Source organism: Oncorhynchus mykiss, chromosome 1, assembly GCF_057628025.1.
Source record: "Oncorhynchus mykiss isolate SJ-2025 chromosome 1, ASM5762802v1, whole genome shotgun sequence".
In the NCBI taxonomy this organism is placed as follows: Eukaryota; Metazoa; Chordata; class Actinopteri; order Salmoniformes; family Salmonidae; genus Oncorhynchus; species Oncorhynchus mykiss.
Window position 1 is genome coordinate 73,042,799 of NC_143022.1, and position 25,917 is coordinate 73,068,715.

The 25,917-nt window shown below is 42.6% G+C and overlaps 2 protein-coding genes across 24 annotated transcripts in view; both read left to right on the top strand.

The window, feature by feature from the left end:
• The window catches only part of ltbp1 (latent transforming growth factor beta binding protein 1), a 132,363-nt gene extending 119,376 nt beyond the window's left edge, over positions 1–12,987 (top strand). For all 20 annotated transcript variants that reach the window (XM_021610250.3, XM_090239211.1, XM_021610266.3 and 17 more), the window contains one exon: positions 11,759–12,987. In XM_021610250.3, coding sequence (XP_021465925.3) covers positions 11,759–11,937 — 179 coding nt within the window. In that variant the 3' untranslated portion in view covers positions 11,938–12,987. The remainder of the gene's footprint in view (positions 1–11,758) is intronic.
• Positions 12,988–14,493: 1,506 nt separating this feature from the next.
• rasgrp3 (RAS guanyl releasing protein 3 (calcium and DAG-regulated)) overlaps positions 14,494–25,917 on the top strand; it is a 54,495-nt gene continuing 43,071 nt past the window's right edge. For 2 of the 4 annotated variants that reach the window (XM_021610313.3, XM_090239280.1), the window contains exon 1: positions 14,494–15,965. The gene's annotated coding sequence lies outside the window, so the exon portion shown is untranslated. The remainder of the gene's footprint in view (positions 15,966–25,917) is intronic. The other 2 variants (XM_021610306.3, XM_090239291.1) reach the window with 1 other exon arrangement.

Sequence of the window (25,917 nt, forward strand, 5' to 3'; positions counted from 1 at the left end):
AAAGCACTTGTTACATTTAGAATGCTCAATCAGGACAGAATTAGGGCACCTATCAATATAACACTTTGTCATCCCTACTGCCTCTGATCTGGCGGACTCACAAAACACAACTACTGTGTTTGTAAATTATGTCTGAGTGTTGAGTGTGTCCCTTTCTATCCGTAATTAAAAATAATACGAATATAGTTCCATCTAGTTTGCTTAATATAAGGAATTTGATGTTTAGCATTTACTTTTACTTTTACTTTGTACTTTTATGACAATTAAGTACTTTTTCTACCACTGTACTTATGTACATTTAAAACCAGATACTTTTAGACTTGTAGTCAAGTAGTATTTTACTGGGTAACTCACTTTTACTTGAGCCATTTTCTGTTAAGGTATCTTTACTTTTACATTTTCTGTTAAGGTATCTTTACTTTTACTCAATTATGACAAGTGAGGACTTTTCCCCCCACTGGTCTCCATGTGGAATGCAAAGTGACAAAGGCGGCAATATGGAAAAAGCGTCTAGTATGCCAGAAATTCACATAAAGAAGAAGTAGAACATCAGCTGCGAATAACTATTTATTTTTATACATTTCATCAGTTATCTTACTAAGAAGTCGGGCAGAGGTAATGTAGCTAAATTAGCTAGCTATCTAATTATTAAACTACATTTGTTTATCTAAACCAAAATCTAGCTAGCTAGCTTTCATAATACGCTGGCTAGACATTCCAAATAAAATCTATGATTAGCCAGCTGTTATCTGCCAATGTGATTTGAAAGGTAGATTTAGCACCAAGGTAGAATCTGTTTTATATTGAATATTCTGTGGGTATTTGGTTCTCTCATCAATAGCTATTGAACCAAGCATGACTATTAAGATGGAATATTCTGAATCAGATTTGGATGGAGAAAAATCCACACTTTTTATTATTATTATCATTAATTTATTTAATGATAGGATTTTGGATGGGTCCATTAAATCTTCAATAGCTCTTACACAAAGGGTTTTATTTTATTTGTTTATTTCACCTTTATTTAACCAGGAAGGCTAGTTGAGAACAAGTTCTCATTTGCAACTGCGACCTGGCCAAGATAAAGTGTAGCAATTCGACACATACAACAACACAGAGTTACACATGGAATAAACAAAACATAGTCAATAATACAGTAGAACAAAAGAAAACAAAAAGTCTATATACAGTGAGTGCAAATGAGGTAAGATAAGGGAGTTAAGGCAATAAATTGGCCATGGTGGCGAAGTAATTACAATATAGCAATTAAACACTGGAATGGTAGATGTGCAGAAGATGAATGTGCAAGTAGAGATACTGGGGTGCAAAGGAGCAAGATAAATAAATAAATACAGTATGGGGATGAGGTAGGTAGATAGATTGGGTGTTTACAGATGGGCTATGTACAGGTGCAGTGATCTGTGAGCTGCTCTGACAGCTGGTGCTTAAAGCTAGTGAGGGAGATAAGAGTCTCCAGCTTCAGAGATTTTTGCAGTTCGTTCCAGTCAGCAGATAACTGACGACCAAAGGAGGAATTGGCTTTGAGTTTGAGTTTATTTTATTTTTACAGGGACAGTGTACATTAATCAACGTTTCAGTAAAAGTGCCGGTTTTAGCCAGCTGGCTAATTTTCAACCGCAGTCCCTGGGCAGGTTATTAAAAACAATTACAATATAGACAATCATTGAGCAGTGAGCACACGCAGAGCAACATAGGACAAGCAAGACAGAGCATACAGACAGGACAACATAGGACAAGCAAGACTTAGGATACAGACAGAGCAACATAGAACAAAAAGCAGTGAGACCAGGGGGTGACCAGTGAGATATACCTGCTGGAGCGCGTGCTACGAGTGGGTGCTGCTATGGTGACCAATGAGCTGAGATAAGGCGGGGCTTTACCTAGCAGAGACTTGTAGATAACCTGTAGCCAGTGGGTTTGGCGACGAGTATGAAGCGAGGGCCAACCAACGAGAGCGTACAGGTCGCAATGGTGGGTAGTGTATGGGGCTTTGGTGACAAAACGGATGGCACTGTGATAGACTGCATTCAGTTTGTTGAGTAGAGTGTTGGAGGCTATTTTATAGATGACATCACCGAAGTCGAGGATCGGTAGGATGGTCAGTTTTACGAAGGTATGTTTGGCAGCATGAGTGAAGGATGCTTTGTTGCAATATAGGAAGCCAATTCTAGATTGGAGATGCTTAATGTGAGTCTGGAAGGAGAGTTTACAGTCTAACCAGACACCTAGGTATTTGTAGTTGTCCACGTATTCTAAGTCAGAGCTGTCCAGAGTAGTGATGCTGGACAGGCAAGCAGGTGCGGGCAGTGATCAGTTGAATAGCATGCATTTAGTTTTACTTGTGTTTAAGATCAGTTGGAGGCCACGGAAGGAGAGTTGTATGGCATTGAAGCTCATCTGGAGATTAGTTAACACAGTGTCCAAAGAGGGGCCAGAAGTATACAGAATGGTGTCGTCTGCGTAGAGTTGTATCAGAGAATCACCAGCAGCAAGAGCAACATCATTGATGTATTCAGAGAAGAGAGTCGGCCCGAGGATTGAACCCTGTGGCACCTCTGTAGAGACTGCCAGAGGTCCGGACAACAGGCCCTCCGATTTGACACACTGAACTCTATCAGAGAAGTAGTTGGTAAACCAGGTGAGACAATCATTTGAGAAACCAAGGCTGTCGAGTCTGCCAATAAGAATGTAGTGATTGACAGAGTCGAAAGCCTTGGCTAGGTCAATGAATACGGCCGCACAGTAATGTCTCTTATCGATGGCGGTTATGATGTCGTTTAGGACCTTGAGCGTGGCTGAGGTGCACCCATGGCCAGCTCTGAAACCAGATTGCATAGCGGAGAAGGTACGGTGGGATTCGAAATGGTTGGTAATCTGTTTGTTAACTTGGCTTTCGAAGACCTTAGAAAGGTAGGATAGATAGGTCTGTAGCAGTTTGGGTCTAGAAAGTCACCCCCTTTGAAGAGGGGGATGACCGCGGCAGCTTTCCAATCTTTGGGGATCTCAGACGATACAAAAGAGAGGTTGAACAGGCTAATAATAGGGGTTGCAACAATTTCAGCAGATCATTTTAGAAAGAGAGGGTCCAGATTGTCTAGCCCGGCTGATTTGTAGGGGGCCAGATTTTGCAGCTCTTTCAGAACATCAGCTATCTGTATTTGGGTAAAAGAGAAATGGTGGGGGCTTTGACGGGTTGCGGTGGAGGGTGGCGGGCAGTTGACCAGGGTAGGGGTAGCCAGGTGGAAAGCATGGCCAGTCGTAGAGAAATGCTTATTGAAATTCTCAATTATAGTGGATTTATAGGTGTTGACAGTGTTTCCTAGCCTCAGAGCATTGGGCAGCTGCGAGGAGGTGCTCTTATTCTATGTGGACTTTACAGTGTCCCGGAACTTTTTTGTGTTAGTACTACAGGATGCAAATTTCTGTTTGAAAAAGCTAGCCTTAGCTTTCCTAACTGCCTGTGTATACATGTATTTGTTCCTAACTTCCATGAAAAGTTGCATATCACGGGGGCTATTCGATGCTAATGCAGAACGCCACAGGTTGTTTTTGTGCTGGTCAAGGGCAGACAGGTCTGGAGTGAACCAAGGACTATATCTATTCCTAGTTCTAAAGTTTTGGAATGGGGCATGCTAATTTAAGATGGTGAGGAAAGCACTTTTAAAGAATAGCCAGGCATCATCTACTGACGGGATGAGGTCAATGTCATTCCAGGATACCCCGGCCAGGTCGATTTAGAAAGGCCTGCTCGCAAAAGTGTTTTAGGGAGCGTTTGACAGTGATGAGGGGTGGTCGTTTGGTCGCAGACCCATTACGGATGCAGGCATTGAGGCAGTGATCGCTGAGATCTTGATTGAAAACAGCAGAGGTGTATTTGGAGGGCGAGTTAGTTAGGATGACATCTATGAGGGTGCCCGTGTTTACAGATTTGGAGTTTTACCTGGTAGGTTAAAGCAGTGAGTAAAACAAACTTAGGTAGTAGGCTTCTAATGTTAACATGCATGAAACCAGCTAGCCAGGAGTGGTCACCCGGGATTGCGGTTAGCTAGTTGCGAAGATCCAGATGAAAATGTTCAGAGTTTGTTGTAGGAATCCAGGGATATGGAGAGAAATAGGTCCGTTATGCTCTGGTTTGAGTCACATCGTTCGAACTGGCGAGAGCTTTCCGAGCTAAAGGTTAGCTGATGACCCCTAGCAATGGTTTGCTAACTGATAGCTGGTAGGTAGTTAGCTGGCTAGCTTCAGTTGAGGGATTCCAGTAAATTGAAATACTTTAGACAAAAGCAGATCCGCGCCACATTGGGTGAGGCGGGTTGCAGGAGAGTATTTACAAGTTGAGGTTTAAGAAAATATTTTTAAAAGATAAAGGTGTAAAAAGATATATACAAGGGACATGACAGGACAAAGACGTCTGACTGCTACTCCATCTTGGAAGATTTCCAAGGGTACCATGACTATGAAAATGATATATTCTCAAACTGTGAAGGATGGACAAAAATCCACAGCTTTTTGTTGTTGTTTGAAATGTGGTTTATAAAAAAATTAAATAGCTTTCAATCTTCAATAGCTCCTACACTCCTTCTAGGCCTCCCGGGTGGCACAGTGGTTAAGGGCGCTGTACTGCAGCGCCAGCTGTGCCATCAGAGACTCTGGCTCGCCCAGGCTCTGTCGTAACCGGCCGCGACCGGGAGGTCCGTGGGGCGACGCACAATTGGCCTAGCGTCATCCGGGTTAGGGAGGGCTTGGCCGGTAGGGATGTCCTTGTCTCATCGCGCACCAGCGACTCCTGTGGCGGGCCGGGGGCAGTGCGCGCTAACCAAGGTTGCCAGGTGCACGGTGTTTCCTCTGACACATTGTAGCAATGAGACAAGATAGTAGCTACTAAAACAATTGGATACCACAAAATTGGGGAGAAAAATGGGTCAAATTAAAAAAATAAAATGCTATATTCTGAATCGGGGGAAATTGCCCGGAAACTGAAGATCTTGTACAAAGCTGTGTACTACTCCCTTCACAGAACAGTGCAAACTGTTCACATTTTCTGGTCTCAACCTTTTCAGCCATGTAGCCACTGCTCCACGCTGTCTGGTCTTTATTTAAATTATCAGCGAGTCCTTTTAAGCACTCTGGCCTTGGAGGGCGTTCCATCCTGTTTACACAATGTATGTGCTCCCATGGGCGTGGTTACTGACTGGGCCCAGGTGTATTTATATGAAAAGCCATTATTGCATTTAGAAGGCTAAAACCACATTTCTATATTTTCAAAAGTATTCTTATACTTAATAATTTATTGTATACAACATGTAGATGCAAACCTGATAACTAGGAAGTGTACACTTTCAGAGTTAGTTATCTTGTTATACAGTCTTTCTGATCATTTTTATGACATCACAAAATAGACATTAATTTTCCATATTCCATCCCTCATCATCCCCAACATTCGGAGGATGAAATATATTGTGCCGGTGTCCATTGTTTAATGTTAAAGTTCTTGGGCTGGTAAACTCTTCATAAGGCACACAGACATTCCGATCCCCCAAACTAGGCCACAAAGGAAATCACCTGCAGTCTATGATTTACGATGTATGAGGTGTCATAAAACCTCCACATCCATCCCTCTCCCCCTCTGCGGGACAGAGAGCACTGTAGAGCTAAATCCACTGTAACCTGATCCTTTTGGATCCTCACAAGAGAGTCATGACAGTGCGCTTTGTGTAGATTTTTTTTTCCATCCTCCCCCGATTCAGAAGATATAATTTTCATAGTCATGGCACACTTTGTGTAAGAGCTATCGAAGATAATACAATGTTTTAAAAAAAATAAATTTCAAGAAGAAAAAAGCTGATTTTTGCCATCCTCCCCTGATTCTGAATAAATGATTTTCATAGTCATAACACGCTTTTGTGTAAGAGCTATTCAAGATTGAAAGCAAAAAATAACATAACATTTTAGATTTTTGTCCATCCTCCCCCGATCCAAAATATATAATTTCCATAGTCACGGCACGCTTTATTCGGGGGCTATTGAAGATTGTAATCCGAAATCGTGTAATTCATTTTTATTTAAACGTATAGCTAGCTAGTTACCTATAACATTCGGATACAGTACATTTTGGGTATAGCTAGCTAGCTCAACTTGTAATTGTACTAGCAAGCCCCGTTATGGCCGAATCGATCATGTAATTATACTGTACTGAACACTGCCTCGTGAAAAGAGAGCTATATTGCTAGCTAGCTACCGATAGCAAAACAATTGACTTGTTTGTCATGTTTGTATGTAAAAGAACATCAAAGCGTGTTTTGTTGTCCAGCCCTGGAAAGAGGAATCATCACAAGCAGCCATTATAATTATTTAGCTAGCCATCTCTGATAGACAGTGCATGGTAACATAGCTCCCCGTGAACCGGTAGAAACTAGTACCGCCCTGCTTTGAAAATCCAGCCTTCGAGGGTCCAAAGAAGTAAGTAGGGCTCCCGTCAGGCTGTGGTCTTTACAAAGCCAGGGAAAATGAGTCAACCTACATATCCTGCAATATCATGGCAGACAAGAACATTGTTGAGACTGGTCCAATGGCTCTATTGAACAAGGACAACCATATCTACTCGCTGCTAGAGTGATCGTGCAATCGACGAAACACAAAAGTTGCTACAAAACATGACTCCTTTAATTTTTTGATCAGACAGCAGACTTAATCAACCAATGACTTCATCATGGGATAAAAGATGATGCAATAAAGATCGTACTTTCTGGAGAAATGTCCTCTGGTCTGATGAAACAAAAATAGAACTGTTTGGCCATAATGACCATCTTTATGTTTGTAGGTAAAAGGGGGAGGCTTGCAAGCCGAAGAACTCCATACCAGCCGTGAAACACGGGGGTGGCAGCATCATGTTGTGGGGGTGCTTTGCTGTGGGAAGAGGGACTGGTGAACTTCACAAAATAGATGGCATCAAGAGGATGGAGAATTATGTGGATATATTGAAGCAACATCTCAAGACATCAGTCAGAATGTCACAAATGGGTCTTCCAAATGGACAATGACCCCAAGCATACTTCCAAACTTGTGGCAAAATAGCTTAAGGACAACAAAGTCAAGGTATTGGAGTGGCCATCACAAAGCCCTGACCTCAATCCTATAGACAATTTGTAGGCAGAACTGAAAAAGCGTGTGTGAGCAAGGAGGCCCACAAACGTGACACGGTTACACCAGCTCTGTCAGGAGAAATGGGCCAAAATTCACCCAACTTATTGTGGGAAGCTACCCGAAACATTTTACCCAAGTTAAGTTTGTTTTTTATTTTAATTTTACCGCTAGTGCGCGATGAGTCAAGGATATCCCTACCAGCCAAACCCTCCCTAACCCGGACAACTGTGCGTCGCCCCATGGACCTCCCGGTCGCGGCCGGCTGCGACAGAGCCTGGGCGCGAACCCAGAGTCTCTGGTGGCACAGCTAGCACTGCGATGCAGTGCCCTAGACCACTGTGCCACCCAGGAGGCCAAGTTAAACATTTTTATGGCAATGCTACCAAGTACTAATTGAGTGTATGTAAACTTCTAACCCACTGGGAATGTGATGAAAGAAATAAAAGCTGAAATAAATCATTCTCTCTACTATTATTCTGACATTTCACATAATTAAAATAAAGTGGTGATCCTAATTGACAGGCAGACTAAGACAGGGAATTTTTACTAGGATTAAATGTCAGGAATTGTGAAAAACTTGAGTTTAAATGGTGTATGTAAACTTCCGACATCAACTGTAGATATGATCAATACAAGTTGATGTCAGAGATCCAATACTATTGGTATACATTCTAATTGGTTGAGTGATAATCATAGTTAAAGGTTTCTTTTGAGAGGACAACTCGATGACAACCAGTCAATGTTCAGATCACCAAGACCAAGGTCTGTTAGCATCAGAGACCTTATTTAACATCACACATTTATTCTTCAGATACTGACAGTTTGCACTTGGTGGCCTATAGCATCACCCTAAAAGAAGAGGCTTCAGATGAGGCAGGTGAACCTGCAACCACAGCACTTAAACTTAATTTGACATGGTGCCACTGTATTTTCTTGCTAACCATGACGGTTGGACATACGCACACACAGCACTCTGTAGCCACTTCAGACTACACACCCAGTGGTCCACGCTTTCCCTAAGCCCTGAGTACTGCCCCGAGGTGAGCCTAGCCACTTAGCTCACAAGCCCCAAAGGGCTCTTTATACACATTGCACTCAAATGTACCATAACAACGCGGCACAGTTGCTCTAGGAGACCAAACTAAACTACCAGGCCTCGCAGCGTTTCTAGGAATTCTGCCAACCCTTTAACTTGAGTGCTTGTTTGATATTCTTTCTTCCCGAAATGTATCACTCTGGACATGCACACAGAGAAAAGAGAGAACACTGTGGTCCCCTTGAACCAGTTGCCAATCCCTCCAATAGACCATGAAGATATAATTATATTGCTATAGTATCTGGTTGTAGTATATTCAAGAGGGATTTAAAAAAATAAATAATCAGATGCTGTGGTCATATGTTTGGTCTTTATGTATAGAGGATGGAATAATTTACCTTATTGCATTTACAGTATCTGCTTCTTAGTGTGTACAGTGCCTTCAGAAAGTATTCATACCCCTTGATTTATTCCACATTTTGTTGTGTTACAGCCTCAATTCAAAAGTTATTAAATAAATACAATTCTCACCCATCTACACACAATAACCAATAATGAGAAAGTGAAAATATGCTTTTAGAAATGTTTGTAAATTTATTGAAAATTAAATACAGAAATATCTAATTTACATAAGTATTCACACCCCTGAGTCAATACTTTGTAGAAGCACCTTTGGTGCCGATTACAGCTGTGAGTCTTTTGGGGTAAGTCTCTAAAGAGCTTTGCACACCTGAATTGTTTATCGTTGCTAGACAGCCATTTTCAAGTCTTTCCATAGATTTTCAAGCCGATTTAATTAAAAACTGTAACTAGGCCACTCAGAAAAATGTAATGTTGTCTTGTTAAGCAACTCCAGTGTAGATTTGGCCATGTGTTTTAGGTTATTGTCCTGCTGAAAGGTGAACTAGTCTCCCAGTGTCTGTTGGAAAGCAGACTGAACCAGGTTTACCTCTAGGATTTTGCCTGTGGTCAATTCTATTCCATTTATTTTATCTTTAAAAACTCTCTTGCCGATGACAAGCATACCCATGATATGACACAGCCACCACCATGTTTGACAATATGAAGAGTGGTACTCAGTGATATTGGATTTGCCCCAAACATAACGCTTTGTATTCAGGACAGAATGTTTATTTCTTTTCCATATTTTTTGCAGTATTACTTAAGTGCCTTGTTGCAAACAGGATGCATGTTTTGGAATATTTGTTATTCTGTACAGGCTTCCTTCTTTTCACTCAGTCATTTAGCTTAGTATTGTTGAGTAACTACAACAGTTTTCTCATATCACAACCATTCATCTATGAAACTGTTTTAAATCACCATTGGCCTCATATTGAAATCCCTGAGCAGTTTCCTTCCTCTCCGGCAGCTGAGTTAGAAAAGACGCCTGTATCTTTGTAGTGACTGGGTGTATTGATACACCATCCAAAGCCTAATTAATAACTTCACCATGCTCAAAGGGATATTCAATGTCTGCTTTATTTAAAAAATTTTACACATTTATCAATAGATGCCTTTTTTTTTTTTTACCTCCCTGGTCTTTGTGGTTGAATCTGTGCTTTAAATGCACTACTCAATTGAGGGGACCGTACAGATAATTGTACACTACATGACCAATAGTATGTGGACACCTGCTCGTCGAACATCTAATTTCAAAATCATGGGCATTAACATGGAGTTGGTCACCCCTTTGCTGCTATAACAGCCTCCCCTCTTCTGGGAAGGCTTTCCACTAGATGTTGGATCATTGTTGCGGGGACTTGTTTCCATTCAGCCACAAGAGCATTATTGAGGTTGGGCACGGATGTTAGGTGATTAGGTCAGGCTCACAGTCAACGTTCCAGTTCATCCCAAAGGTGTTCGATGGGGTTGAGGTCATGGCTCTGTGCAGGCCAGTCAAGTTCTTCCACACCGATCTCGACAAACCATTTCTGTATGGACCTTGCTTTGTGCACAGGGGCATTGTCATGCTGAAACAGGAAAGGGCCTTCTCCAAACTGTTGCCACAAAGTTGGAAGCCCAGAATCGTCAAGAATGTCATTGTATGCTGTGGTGTTAAAATTTCCCTTCACTGGAACTAAGGGGCCTAGCCCGAACCATGAAAAACCGCCCCACACCATTATTCCTCCTCCACCAAACTTTACGGTTGGCACTATGCATTCGGGCAGGTAGCGTTTTCCTGGCATCTGTCGGTTTGCCAGATGGTGAAGCGTGATTCATCACTCGGGGGAACGAGTTTCCATTGCTCCAGAGTCTAATGGCGGTGAGCTTTACTCCACTCCAGCCGACGCTTGGTGATCATAGACTTGTGTGCGGCTGCTCCGCCATGGAAACCCATTGCATTGCAAACCCCGAAGCTCCCGACACACAGTTCATGTCTTCCAGAGGCCGTTTGCAACTCGGTAGTGGGTGTTACAGATTATTTTTACGCGTTTCAGCACTCGGCGGTCCCGTTCTGTGAGCTTGTGTGGCCTACCATTTTGTGGCTGAGCCATTGTTGCTCCTAGACATTTCCACTTCACAATAACAGCACTTACAGTTAATATTGTAAATGAGTATTGTAGCTGGAAACGGCAGATTTTTTATGGAATATCTACATAGGCGTACAGAGGCACATTATCAGCAACCATCACTCCTGTGTTCCAATGGCACATTGTTAGCTAATCCAAGTTTATAATTTTAAAAGGCTAATTGATCATTAGAAAACCCTTTTGCAATTGTGTTAGCACAGTTGAAAACTGTTGTCCTGATTAAAGAAGCAATACAACTGGCCTTCTTTAGACTAGTTGAGTATCTGGATCATCAGCATTTGTGGGTTCGATTACAGGCTCAAAATCGCCAGAAACAAACTACTTTCTTCTGAAACTCGTCAGTCTATTCTTGTTCTGAGAAAAGAAGGCTATTCCATGTGAGAAATTGTCAAGAAACAGAATATCTCGTACAACACTGTGTACTACTCCCTTCACAGAACAGCACAAACTGGCTCTAACCAGAACAGAAAGAGGAGTGGAAGGCCCCGGTGCACAACTGAGCAAGTGGACAAGTACATTAGTGTCTGGTTTGAGAAACAGACGCCTCACAAGTCCTCAACAGGCAGCTTCATTAAATAGTACACGCAAAACACCAGTCTCAACATCAACATTCGAAGACGTGACTCCGGGATGCTGGCCTTCTAGGCAGTGTTGCAAAGAAAAAGTAATATCTCAGTAACTGGCAGCTTCATTAAATAGTACATGCAAAACACCAGTCTCATCATCAACATTCGAAGAGGTGACTCCGGGATGCTGGCCTTCTAGGCAGTGTTGCAAAGAAAAAGTAATATCTCAGACTGACCAATAAAAAGAAAAGATTAAGAATGGCAAATGAACACAGGCTCAGGACAGAGGAACTCCGCCTAGAAAGCCAGCATCCCGGAGTCGCCTCTTCACTGTTGACGTTGAGACTGGTGTTTTGCAGGGGACTATTTAATGAAGCTGCCAGTTGAGGACTTGAGGCCTCTGTTTCTCATGGTAGTGTATGTAGACTGCTAACATGATTCTCCTCCTCTCTTTTACACAGATGTGAATGAGTGTTCTGAGCTCAACAACCGGATGTCCCTCTGCAAGAACTCCAAATGTATCAACACGCAAGGATCCTACAAGTGTGTGTGCCTGCCGGGATACACCCCCTCTGAGCGGCCTAACTACTGTGTGGCCAGGGAACAGGGGGAGGCAGCAGTGTCCACAGAGAGGGAGTGAGCCCCCACAGCCACTAGAGGGAAACACAAAACACTAAAAAAAAATACCCTTATTTAATCCAAGCCCATATACTCTGCACTGTATAAAAACACACTAAATAAAACAACAAAAATAATTTACTTGAGATAAAGTTCCAATTTAACCTACTATGTGGTGCCTGGGTGCGGGGGAGAAACACAGCATTGTATAAAATGTATGTTTGTTTTGTCTGGTTTTTGTCCGTTTTTATTTTTTATATTATAAGGAGTTTATGCGCGCTAGAGAAGCATTCGCTCTCCTAATGTAACGACAAACCCTATGAACTCCTACTGGGGGATAACGTTTTATTTTCCACCCAGTCCAAAATGCCTTGTGTGTGGATATTTAATTGAGTGAAGAGGCCAGCCATCCTTTCGTTTTCCCCGTTCTCCCTCTTCTTTCCAGCCCTTCTCTTCCTCCTCCTTGTACGGTGACTGCGGAGGACTGCTTGCCTGGCCATGGATGGACAGCCATCTGATCTTTGCTCTGTGGCTTCACACAAACATGCAGTATGCACATTACTGTAATAGAATGTTGTTCATGTAAATTCTTTGGAATAAGCTTTTTTTCTAGGCATTTTTTGTATTAATTATAAATGCAAACACAAAACTACTTCTGTGTCTGGGACATTGGACAATAGCAGGTTTTTATTTTTTTGTTTTATTTTTGGATTTGTTTGGTTTTATTCTCTTGCCTGCCCTGTGGAGCAGTCATATTCCCTACTCATTCATTTATTTTCTTGAGATATTGTTTTATTTCTTTGAACAAAAATTAAATGAAGTTTTGCTTAATTTTTTTTCATACTTTAAAGAAATATTTTTCAGCATTTTACTGCAATGTGTAAAAGTCTTGCCAGGTTGCAAAGCTGCTATGGGACAGCCGTGGGAGAAATTTTGTACATTTTAAACAGAAGAGTTGAGAAACCAGTTTATGTATTTGTAATTTGTACATGAAAAATAGCTCTTGTATGAATATTCATATTACTATGTATATTAAACCCCTGGTAATAAATCACAAATGGTGATATTTATACTGGCTGGTATGTGATGCCCTTTATTATTAGAAGTGACAAAGACCTATTCACATTGTGCACAATAGCTGTACCTAGAAGAATCATATAGTCGTGACATATGACACATGCCCGATTAGATAAGCTCAACTACAATGTGCACAAAAGAAATGGGTGGTCTTTACGACTTCACAACTGTGAAGTAATTAACTGTGGATACATACTAACAAGACATGTTCTATCATACCTTTCCAACACTAGTCTTTGCATATTGTAAATTCGAATTATATTCATATTGTTAATGTTCATTATTTTAGTCACTCCATATAACCCTCAGACCAGTGCTATTATTAGCCTGTGTAGACTCAGGCTCAGGGTGAGACCACACTTCACTTAACATGAACTGGTTGATCAGTAGAGAAATACCTAGGTCAGAGGTGATGTTTGCTCCTCCCTGTTTTCTGCATCATATAGAATATGAATTGGTCTGACATTATGGTGTCAAGACCCTTCTCTAATCAGAGCAAAATAGAAGAGACGCATGAGTGGCCTCAACTACCAATGACCTCGTTGCTGTTGCATTCTTGTTGCTCACAGATCTTGATCTCAGCACATGCCTCTCACCCCCCACCCTCCCTATTGCCCCATTTTCCAGTGTCCCCTCTGTCATTTTTTCCATTGACACAGACAGTGATAGCGCCACAACACCTCTGATGTCAACACATCGTAGAAGACTTGACTAATCATTTTATTTTCCTGCTGCTGTTCTTAATATAGGCCAACAGCGACATGACAAAAGCTCAGTTGTTGCATCTGGTCATTGTGGATCTGTGTGTTTGTGATTATGGATCTGATCTAACCAATAGCATCTGAATGGCAGAGTAAAGGACCCCAAAGCCAGTTAGGTAATACATGTTTAGTGTTACTGTTGCCCTCCTCCTGGCTGGCTAGCTACCCAGTGTCACCCAGATGGGGCTTTTCCCACAGTGACAAGGGGCCAGCAGAAACCTTTGACGAGGGACTCAAACGGCATTAAACTCAGCTTAGCACCTCCAGTGTCAGGCTTGACCATACTTTCTACCTAACAAAAGGGAGCGACCGGTGGCAACCAATAATTCCTCCTTTTTAAGTCATTTGGGAGAGATGGGCCATTTCCCAATTTGCCTCTCGATCACATCGGAATCCCACCCTGTATAACATGTATAACTGCAACAGTGAGAGTATTCTGACTTCTACCTTGACCACTGTAGAATACCACTAAGAAAATGTGTGTTTAATGCTTATTCAGATGTATTCTCCAATAGCATGCAAATTCTACGTTTTTTCAGTCACCAAGCCCTTTATCTATGTGGCATCACGTCCTATGTTGCTAAGCCCACGTTGTTTTGGAGGGCTTGGTTTCTGTTGTGGGTTTGGGATCTTTTCTGGTGTCAGGACCTAGATCGGCTCAGCCAATGGTCAGGGCTGACTTTAACTAGTCACTCCAAGGTCAAAAGTCCAGCTTTCTAGTCCCCTAAGTCATGTCTCACTGGGCAGTCTGCTAAAGAACGAGTGAAGAGAAGAGCCATGTCAGAGGGATAAGTTGTACCAAGTAGTACATATACTACATTTAAGTAGTAGCATTGTAGTCTTGATGAGTCTAACATAAGGAGGAGGTAAGAGACAGCTGTTTGCATACGTAAATATGTTTAATCATTTTCTCATGTTTAAATGTGTTGTCATTTAGCAGATGCTCATATCCAGAGCGACTTACAGGAGCAATTAGAGTTAAGTGCCTTGCTTAAGGGCACATCGGCAGATTTTTTTTGATCTCGTCGGCGGAGGGATTCCAAACAGAGACTTTCTGGATACTGGCTCAAAACTGTTAACCAATAGGCTACCGGCCGCCCTGTTTGTATGCTTGTTATTGGTTTTGATATGTTGCAGTGGAACCCTTATCTTTGGTCGAATTGCACCGTGTTAGCCACTGACCTGTAGGGCAAGACTATCACAAACAGCTCTCTTCTGTATCAGGGTTATGCTCGTTAGCTCTGAGAACCACCTGCAGTAGACAGGTCTTGGTCGCCTTCCCCTGCTCAGACAACCAATGGTTGCGTGCCACGTCGTCAACTGTGTCACAGATTGCTATAACATATGATGTGGTTTCCTGATAAGTAAAATACCTATCCAGGCGTTGTAAGATCTGGCAGGTGTCGGCATCGCCTGGGCAGAGGAATGTGCCCCTTGTCTGGACTGTACACCTGTTCTCCACCTGTCTCTCCGGTGCTGTACCAGGGCATGGTAAGGGAGAGAAGTACAGTATCTCTTTTGATTTATACAGCTCCTATTCGAACAGAACAGACCCTCTTTTTCCACACAGGATTTGTCTTAAATCCATACCACATGTGATTTTCAAGTAGATTTGCGATGAAGGGACGAGTGCTTGGCAGGCGTGTGTGTGCGTGCGTTTGGAAAATATACTTAAATGTGTGAGCATGCGTACGTGCATGTATGGAGGTATTGTTTTATTGGCTGATAAAACTCTACTCTTGCAGCCAGAACTGCTTCACATAGCTTCAAATGACATTAGAGGAGAGATAGTTGCACCAGCCCCAGAGAGGAGAGTTCTGAGGGAAAGCAGGAGAGCACTGATTGTAAGAAAGAGAGCGAGAGGAGAGATTGTGTGTGTGTGTGTGTGTGTGTGTGTGTGTGTGTTTGTGTGTGAGAGAGCAAAAATAGTGTGCAAGAGAGGGCTCAGGCTAGAGAGAGAGGGCAGGCACACAGGCGGCTGTGGTCACATGCTCCTCTCCCCTCTCTCTTCAGGCGTGATGTTTTTGTTGAGCCTCTCCAGAGCAGCTGGGAGTGAGAGCCGTTCGCTCGGTCAGAGAGCCCCGCACAGCACACAGTGTTGTCTAAGCATGAGTGGACAGTTCCCCGCAGCATGACCAGAGTCTGTACGCAACTACTCCTGTCCCGCTGAGACTAACACTGAGAGGAAACGATACTGAAGAAGAGACAAGAGGTAAGAGCAATATGCTAATCAGCAAATTCAGCTGTTCAACTGAGACTGGAGACTACCACATCACCACTGTGTCTGTCGTACTGTGCAACTGGGCATATGCACATCGACAAATCTCTTTTCACCTGAATGTTGATGAGACAGGAGTGCGCTGTGCTGTTATTTGAGGATGATTGTTTGAGTGAGAGTAGAATGTGATGTACTATGTGTGTGTGTGCGCGTGTGTGTCTATCCATCTGTCCTGTAGACAGTAAATCTAGCTGGGCACTGTGTCAGCATTCCCGTGGTGTGTGTTTGGAGCGTGACAGATGACATCACAAAGAAGTGGCTCCCTGACAGCCTGTCATCACGCATTGAGATTTATGAAAGGAATTTAATTTATTAAAAGTAAAAAGTACATTTAGGGGTTTTGGGGGGGGGGGGGGTGATGATGAGGCAACTTAGTTGCAGTAATGATGCTCACACATCTAGCACACAAGCTGTCCTTGTGTAATCAACATAGAGGATGCTTATACAGTAGGGATGTGCATCTCTCCTTTCATGAACGATTCGATACGCAACTAGATACATGGGCTCCGATACAGGAACAATACGTTTTAGTTTGAAACAATTTGAGCGATTTAGTTTGATTAGGGGAACGATTTGATGCTGTTCGATACAATTCAATGCACTTGTTTTGTATGAACACATTCATTTTCCATTTTAAAGTAATATCTGCTGCTGATGGGAGCTCAGGAGCTGGGCCTCTCTGAGCTGGATCTGTCTGAGATGACTTCTCTAAGCTGAGTGGCACTCTGTTAGTGTGTGTGTTTGTGTGTCAATGTCAGTGGTGTGAGTAGGCACCTGAGCTGAGCCATAGGGAAGGCTGAGCGTCTACCACCCCACTATCAGATTAGGGTGGGGGGCAATTTATGCTTTTTGTTCACCCACCTTTTAACTGAAATCACCACCACCTACTGATTAACTTGTAATTTTTGCAGATACATTTTTTGTTGTCCTAGTACTGTAAATATTTATCTTTCGATATTAGCATGACATTTAGCCAATTAATATAATGCAACTTTTGATTTGACCCCTGTCTCAAAAGCAAATGGTTTAGACGTTTGGAATTTTATGGAGCACTTTTCCTGTCCTGACCAGCTTGTAGTCCTAAAACCTGGAAATGAGTTACCTCTGGTTCGTTCAGCCATCCCTACGGGAAAAGGAATGGTGAAAGAATAGGGTTTTGGAATAAACTGTGAAAATATGGTCTAACACAGGCTTAAAATATCTTATACATTTTGTTCTGAGATAATAGCAGTCAGTTAACATGACCTTTATGAATTTTGAAGCCTTTATGTGACGTTAGCTGATTATCTCATAGAACTAAACGTGTAAGATCTCCTAAGCCTGTGTTTGCTACAGACCTTATTTTTGGCGTTTATCCAAAAACCCTCCAAAAACCTGCATTCATTTTCCTCATAGGCTTTGTCCAGTGAACCATGGCGGAGTTGGTGCCTACAAAAAGACGCCATTACTATTTCTCTCTCTGATTGCGACCATGCGCATCTCGAAAAAATGATTGGTGTCCTTTATGAAATTACCCTATTCATGTAAAAATGACCAAATACACTTACTGTTTAAAGCCTTCTGGATGATAATGGGGTGAACAGGCAGTGGCTCGGGTGGTTGTTGTCCTTTATGAACTTTTTGGCCTTCCTGTGACATCGGGTGGTGTAGGTGTCCTAGAGGGCGGGTAGTTTGCCCCCAGTGATGCGTTGTGCAGACCTCACTACCCTCTGGAGAGCCTTACGGTTGTGGGCGGAGCAGTTGCCGTATCACCGCCTGGTATGGCAACTGCTCAGTGCATCAAAGCGGGGACCCAGAGACTGAAAAACAGCTTCTATCTCAAGGCCATCAGACTGTTAAACAGCCGTCACTAACATTGAGTGGCTGCTGCCAACACACTGACTCATCTCTAGCCACTTTAATAATGAAAAAAATCTATGTAATAAATGTATCACTAGCCACTTTAAACAATGACACTTTATATAATGTTTACATACCCTACATTACTCATCTCACATGTATATTCTGTACTCTATACCATCTACTGCATCTTGCCTATGCTGTTCAGCCATCACTCATTCATATATTTTTATGTACATATTCTTATTCATTCCTTTACACTTGTGTGTATAAGGCAGTTGTTGTGAAATTGTTAGGTTAGATTACTTGTTAGATGTTACTGCATGGTCGGAACTAGAAGCACAAGCATTTCGCTACACTCGCATTAATATCTGCTAACCATGTGTATGTGACAAATAAAATTTGATTTTGATTTGATCAGTATTTATGTTGAACCTGAAACATCAACATAAAATTTGAATGATTGAATACCCCAATCAGCAGTTGGATGTAAGTTGCGCAGGCCTACAGAACTCAAACACAATTTTCTACAGAGCATTTGGTTATGGTAACAATCAGTAGCGGTGCATGGGTAAAATCACTGAGCAAGTCAAACCAGTAAAAAAGTCCATATTACAACTTAGGTTGTGATAATCGCATTGTTTGCTCTATAACCCATTCGTTCATACGCCACCGTGATATACAATAAGGCCGCTATTCCAGCACCATTTACACTTAAACATTTAAAAATCAAATCAACAGTGCTATATATATGCCTAGTTTAATACACTGAAAACAAACTTAAAGATACCCCAAAAATGTATTCCAATCAATGTGGCTGTCCATGGCACTGATGTGTTGGTGCATGCGCAAATAAAACACCCTACACCAATGCCATCCTCCTCTTTTTCATGTTGGCAAAACGGTCGATAGCTCTGTCATACTTTTAGTTTTTGTTGTCATAGGCTACCTAGCTAAAATGCTTGTTAGCCTGAGTTCCTCGCATGGGCAACAATGAACCAGTTAAGCTAGCTCGCTAGCTAGCTAGTTAATGTGAGCCTATTAGGCTACATCTAGGCTAAATATTCAATTTTATTCGTCTCAGGCCAGTGGCACCACATATTCATTTATGATTTACAGCATTATAATGATTGGCCTGTACAGAGAATTAAGTCAAAACCACAAGTCCATTTCCCCATGTCTATCCATGACTTAGGAAAAGGCAAATTTAGCAAGCTAGCTTGTGCAGGACATCAAAACAAGCTGACTGGAAACAGACACATTTTTCAGAAAATTACGTTTTTATAAAGGAAGTGATTTGATTGGTCTGAAGCCAAATCCAAACTGCCCTCCCTTTGGGGGGGGGGGGGGGTGTTTTGCTGCACCGGGACAACCCACAGTTGTGCTTAGCTCAAGGCTGATTGGCTAATTATTATCAAGGCAGGTTAAATGCTTGCTGGCATCAATCAATCAAATGCTATGGCGGCAACATTTTGGTCCAGACAGCATCAGATACATGCGCTACACATATGAGACAGGCGTGCTGTTTCCCTCACTTGGGTGATTTATCCGGTGAGATTCAGCCACTTGCAAATTAATGGAAAATTATGAAAAGACAGAGGAAAGATAAATTATTTTAAATGTAAATTTTTTATTGGTCAAATATTTGGGGAAGGCTGGCTTCTCTTGGCATCCATGAATACACCCAACTAGTAACAGTAAACCCAGAAAATGACATTGGTTGTCGCTCAACTATTAAAGCCTATGATTTGACATTGACTGTCATTTTCAAATCAAATCAAATGTTATTTGTCACATACACATGGTTAACAGATGTTAATGTGAGTGTAGCGAAATGATTGTGCTTCTAGTTCCGATAATGCAGTAATAACCAACAAGTAATCTAGCTAACAATTCCAAAACTGCTACCTTATAGAGACACAAGTGTAAGGGGATAAAGAATATGTACATAAAGATATATGAATGAGTGATGGTACAGAACGGCATAGGCAAGATACAGTAGATGGTATTGAGTGCAGTATATACATATGAGATGAGTATGTAAACAAAGTGGCATAGTTAAAGTGGCTAGTGATACATGTATTACATAAAGATGCAGTAGATGATATAGAGTGCAGTATATAGGTATACATATGAGATGGATAATGTAGGGTATGTAAACATTATATTAAGTAGCATTGTTTAAAGTGGTTAGTGATATATTTTACATCAATTCCCATTTTTAAAGTGGCTGGAGTTGAGTCAGTGTGTTGGCAGCAGCCACTCAATGTTAGTGGTGGCTGTTTAACAGTCTGATGGCCTTGAGATAGAAGCTGTTTTTCAGTCTCTCGGTCCCAGCTTTGATGCACCTGTACTGACCTCGCCTTCTGGATGATAGCGGAGTGAACAGGCAGTGGCTCGGGTGGTTGTTGTCCTTGATGATCTTTATGGCCTTCCTGTGACATCGGGTGGTGTACAAGTATCTGAATGCTGAAGTTGCCGCGCAGATGTATAGCCTAGAACAGCGATAGGCCTACCTCTCATTTGCATGAGAGGCTGTCTCCCGCACTGTGCGGTGTGCACACAATTTTCTGACAGTCATACACAGTTACATGCCTAAAATACGCATTAATTCAGTCACAACAAAAAAATATGAGTAAAAACATTCATGATCTGGCGATTCGTAAAATTTGAATCGGTTTTACCATCAAGGCAAAGGGTGGGTACTTTGAAGAATCTCAAATATATTTTTATTTGTTTAACACTTTTTTTTTGTTTACTACATAATTCCATATGTGTTATTTCATAGTTTTGATGTCTTCACTGTTATTCTACAATGTAGAAAATAGTCAAAATAAAGAAACCCTTGAATGAGTAGGCGTGTCCAAACTTTTGACTGTCAGGTCCCAGTCAGATAGCAGCCTGGGATAGACAGCCTGTTCATACAACTTTTCAATAATTAACCTTTACTAACAGGCTCTCTTCCTTCTCTTCCTTTCCTCTCTCTCGCTCTCATCACCGCTGCCGCTATCTGCTCCACCTGCATCTCCCAACTGATGTTAATTATGGCCAGCACTGCAGGCGACTGAGAGGGAGAGATAAATCACTACCATGGGAGAGTTCTCTCCTCCTCCTAACCCTCCTCCTTTCCCCACCTTTATTTTTCTCTCCCACACCCCTGCTCTCTCTCTTACACAAACACAATCCTCTCTTCTCTTCCCTCTATCTCTCTCTCTCATTATTATCTCACTCTTTCCCTTTCCCTCCCTCTGAAAGAGAGAGATGTTGCTTATAAACAGAGCAAGGTGATTGGCTAGTGTACTGTTTGGTTATACAGTACAAATATGACTTGAGATGGCGAAAGACAAGTATAGGGACAAAGTGGAGGAGCAATTTGGCAGATCGGACACAAGGCGTATGTGGCAGGGGCTCTTAACGATCACAGATTACAAAATGAAAGCCAGCCACATCACGGTCACCATACCAGACGAGCTAAACACCTTTTTCTCAAGATTCGAGCACCATGACCATGAGCTGCAGAGAGACCCTGATGACAACGTGGGCTAAACACTCAGTCTCCACTGAGGACTGGCCGTAAGTCATTCAAACGTGTTAACCCTCACAAGGCTGCCGGCCCAGACGGCATCTCTAACCATGCCCTTACTGCTGTTGTGTGCTTTGACATTTCTCTCTCTAACTCAGGTTGTTATACCCACCTGCTTCAAGATGTTCACTATTCTCCCCAAGAAAGGGAAAGTAACTGAACTGAATGACTCCAGACTAGCAGCACTTCCGTCATCATTATTAATTACAATCTAACTAGGCTAGTCAGTTAAGAACAAATTCTTATTAACAATGACGACCTAGCCCGGCCAAACCCAGGCGACGCTAGGCCAATTGTGCTCCACTCTATGGGACTCCCAATCACAGCCGGATGTCATGCAGCCTGGATTCGAACCAGGGACTGCAGTGATGCCTCTTGCCCTGAGATGCAGTGCCTTAGACCGCTGTGCCACTCGGGAGCCCCATGAAGGGCTTCAAGAGGCAAGTCAAAGACCAGATCACCTCCTCCCTCCCCGACACACTCGTCGCTCTCCAATTCACCTGCCGCCCTGACAGATCCACGGACAACGCAATCGCCATTGCCCTTACCCACCTGGACAAAATATATGCATATATGAGCATGCTGTACATCAACTACAGCTCGGCCTTCATTACCATAGTGCCCTATAAGCTCATTACAAAGCTCACAGCCCTAGGTCTGAACTCCTCCCTATGCAACTGAGTCCTGAACTTCCTGACGGGCCACCCCCAGGTGGTGAAGGTAGGCAACATTACCACCTCGACACTGATCCTCAACAAGGGGGCCCCGCAAGGGTGCGTCCTCAGTCCCCTCCTGTATTCCCTGTATACCCACGACTGCGTGGCCTCATACAGTACTAACTCCACCATCAAGTTTGCTGATGACACAACAGTAGTAGGCCCCTTACTTTTTTCAATCTTTACTCACAACATGGCACTGGTTTTGAGTAAAGCCAGAGTGTCTATGTATGCGGATGACTCAGGACTATACACGTCAGCTACTACAGCGACTGAAATGACTGCAACACTCAACAAAGAGCTCCAGTTAGTTTCAGAGTGGATGGCAAGGAATAAGTTAAGTTAAATATTTCTAAAACTAAAAGCACTGTATTTGGGACAAATCATTCACTAAACCCTAAACCTCAACTAAATATTGTAATGAATCATGTCATTATCAAAACATATTGATACAACAGTAGCTAAGATGGGGAGAAGTCTGTCCGTACTAAATCTCCATGCATACCCCACAAGAAATGCCACCAGAGGTCTTCACAGTCCTAAAATCCATAACAGGCGCACAGTACTACATAGAGCCATGACTACATGGAACTCTATTCCACATCAACTTACCTTAGGGAACAGCGTGGACTGTGAAGCAACACTAACATAGGTACAGACACATGCATACACTCACGATAACATACACACACATACACATGGATTTTGTGTTGTAGATGTGGCAGTACAGTAGGGGTCTGAGGGTACACACTTACTTAATGTGTTGTGAAATGTATTGTAATGTTTTTTTGTTATTTTTTATTTTTAATTTTACCCCTTTTTCTCCCCAATTTCGTGGTATCCAATTGTTGTAGTAGCTACTATCTTGTCTCATTGCTACAACTCCCGTACGGGCTCGGGAGAGACGTAGGCTGAATGTCATGCGTCCTTCGATACACAACCCAACCAGCCGTACTGCTTCTTAACACAGCACGCATCCAACCCGGAAGCCAGCCACACCAATGTGTCGGAGGCTACACCGTGCACCTGGCAACCTTGGCTAGCGCGCACTGCGCCCGGCCCGCCACAGGAGTCACTGGAGCGCAATGAGACAAGGAGATCCCTACCGACCAATCCCTCCCTAACCCGGACAACGCTAGGCCAATTGTGCGTCGCCCCACGGACCTCCCGGTCGCGGCCGGTTACGACAGAGCCTGGGCGCGAACCCAGGGACTCTGATGGCACAGCTGGCGCTGCAGTACAGCGCCCTTAACCACTGCGCCACCCGGTATTGTAATGTTTTTAAAATGGTATAACTGCCTTAATTTTGCCGGACCCCAGGAAAAGTAGCTGCTGTCTTGGGATCCACTAATGGGGATCCATAATAAATATAAATACAAATCACCAACACGACGAGACAGCCTACAAGGAAGAAGTAGGCACTATGACGGCGTGTTGCCAGGTACCCCTCCCTCAACGTTAGCAAAACAAAGGAGTTGATTGTGGATTTCAGGAGAAACCAGGCTGGACACGCCCCCATCCTCATCAACTGGGCTGCCTGTGGAGACGGTCAATAACTTCAAATTCCTCGGCGTACACATGTCAGAGAAGCTGAAATGGTCTAACCACACAGACACCGTGGTGAAGAAGGCATGATGGCAACTCTTCGGCCATTACTTGAGGGAACTCAGTGGTCTACAGGAGCACCATCAAGACCATACTGTCGCAAGGCTCTTCAGAGGGTGATACGTGCAGCCGAACACACCATTGGGTGCACACTGCCAGGTGTCGCAGGAAGGCCAAGAAGATCATCAGGGACCCCAGCCACCCAAGCCATGCCCTGTTATCCCTGCTTCAATCACTCAGACACAGGCAGTACAGGAGCATCATGGCAAAACTGAAAGACTGGCCAATAATTTCTACCCTCAGACCATCAGGCTGCTGAATAGTCAGCTACCTGCTGCTCACCCTGTGGACATTCTTTCTCCTGCTGCCACCCCCCAACAGACTTTTACTCTCCCCCACCCCGATGACATTCGTCACTGTTGCAGTTGCTAATATGTATATTATTACTTTTTTCATTACTATATTTTATTGTTTTTATTTCACTCAATGTTCAGGCTCCACTTATGGTCATTCCCCCACAAATCCCCCTAAACAGTCTTTATCTACCTCCACCCAAATGGACATGTACAGTTGAAGTCCGAAGCTTACATACACTTAGGTTGAAGTCATTAACTTGTTTTTCAACCACTCCAAAAAGTTATTGTTAACAAACTATAGTTTTTTAGTTTTAGTTTTTGGCAAGTCTGTTAGGACATCTACTTTGTGCATGACACAAGTAATTTTTTCCAACAATTGTTTACAGACAGATTATTTCACTTATAATTCACTGTATCACAATTCCAGTGGGTCAGAAGTTTAGATACATTAAGTTGACTGAGCCTTTAAACAGCTTGGAAAATTCCAGAACATGATTTCATGGCTTTAGAAGCTTCTGATAGGCTAATTGACATCATTTGAGTCAATTGGAGGTGTACCTGTGGAAGTATTTCAAGGCCTACCTTCAAACTCAGTGCCTCTTTGCTTGACATCATGGGAAAATCAAAAGAATAGAGATGAACGTACTTTGGTGCGAAAAGTGCAAATCAATCCCAGAACAACAGCAAAGGACCTTGTGAAGATGTTGGAGGAAACGGGTACAAAAGTATCTATATCCAGAGTAAAACGAGTCCTATATCGACATAACCTGAAAGGCCGCTCAGCAAGGAAGAAGCCACTGCTCCAAAACTGCTATAAAAAAGCCAGGCTACGGTTTGCAACTGCACATCGGGACAAAGATAGCACATTTTGCGGAAATGTCCTCTGGTCTGATGAAACAAAAATAGAACTGTTTGGCCATAATAACCATCGTTATGTTTGTAGGAAAAAGGGGGAGGCTTGCAAGCCGAAGAACACCATCCCAACCGTGAAGCACGGGGGTGGCACCATCATGTTATGGGGATGCTTTGATGCAGGAGGGACTGGTGCACTTCACAAAATAGATGGCATCATGAGGATGGAGAATTATGTGGATATATTGAAGCAATATCTCAAGACATCAGTCAGGAAGTTAAAGCTTGGTCGCAAATGGGTCTTCCAAATGGACAATGACCCCAAGCATACTTCCAAAGTTGTGGCAAAATGGCTTAAGGACAACAAAGTCAAGGTATTGTAGTGGCCATCACAAAGCCCTGACCTCAATCCTATAGACAATTTGTGGGCAGAGCTGAAAAAGCGTGTGCGAGCAAGGAGGCCTACAAACCTGACTCCGTTACACCAGCTCTGTCAGGAAGAATGGGCCAAAATTCACCCAACTTATTGTGGGAAGCTTGTGGAAGGAAGCTACCCAAAACGTTTGACCCAAGTTAAACAATTTAAAGGCAATGCTACCAAATACTAATTCAGTGTATGCAACTTCTGACCCACTGGGAATGTGATGAAAGAAATAAAAGCTGAAATAAATCATTCTCTCTACTATTATTCTGACATTTCACATTCTTAAAATAAAGTGGTGATCCTAACTGACCTAAAACAGGGAATTTTTACTAGGATTAAATGTCAAGAATTGTGAAAAACTGAGTTTAAATGTATTTGGCTAAGGTGTATGTAAACGTCCGACTTCAACTGTATTTATTCATCACTGCTACAGTTGTACATAGTTCTATTTATATATATTTTTTACCATTTTCATTATTTTATTTCACTTAGTCCTGCATGTTGGAGCTTG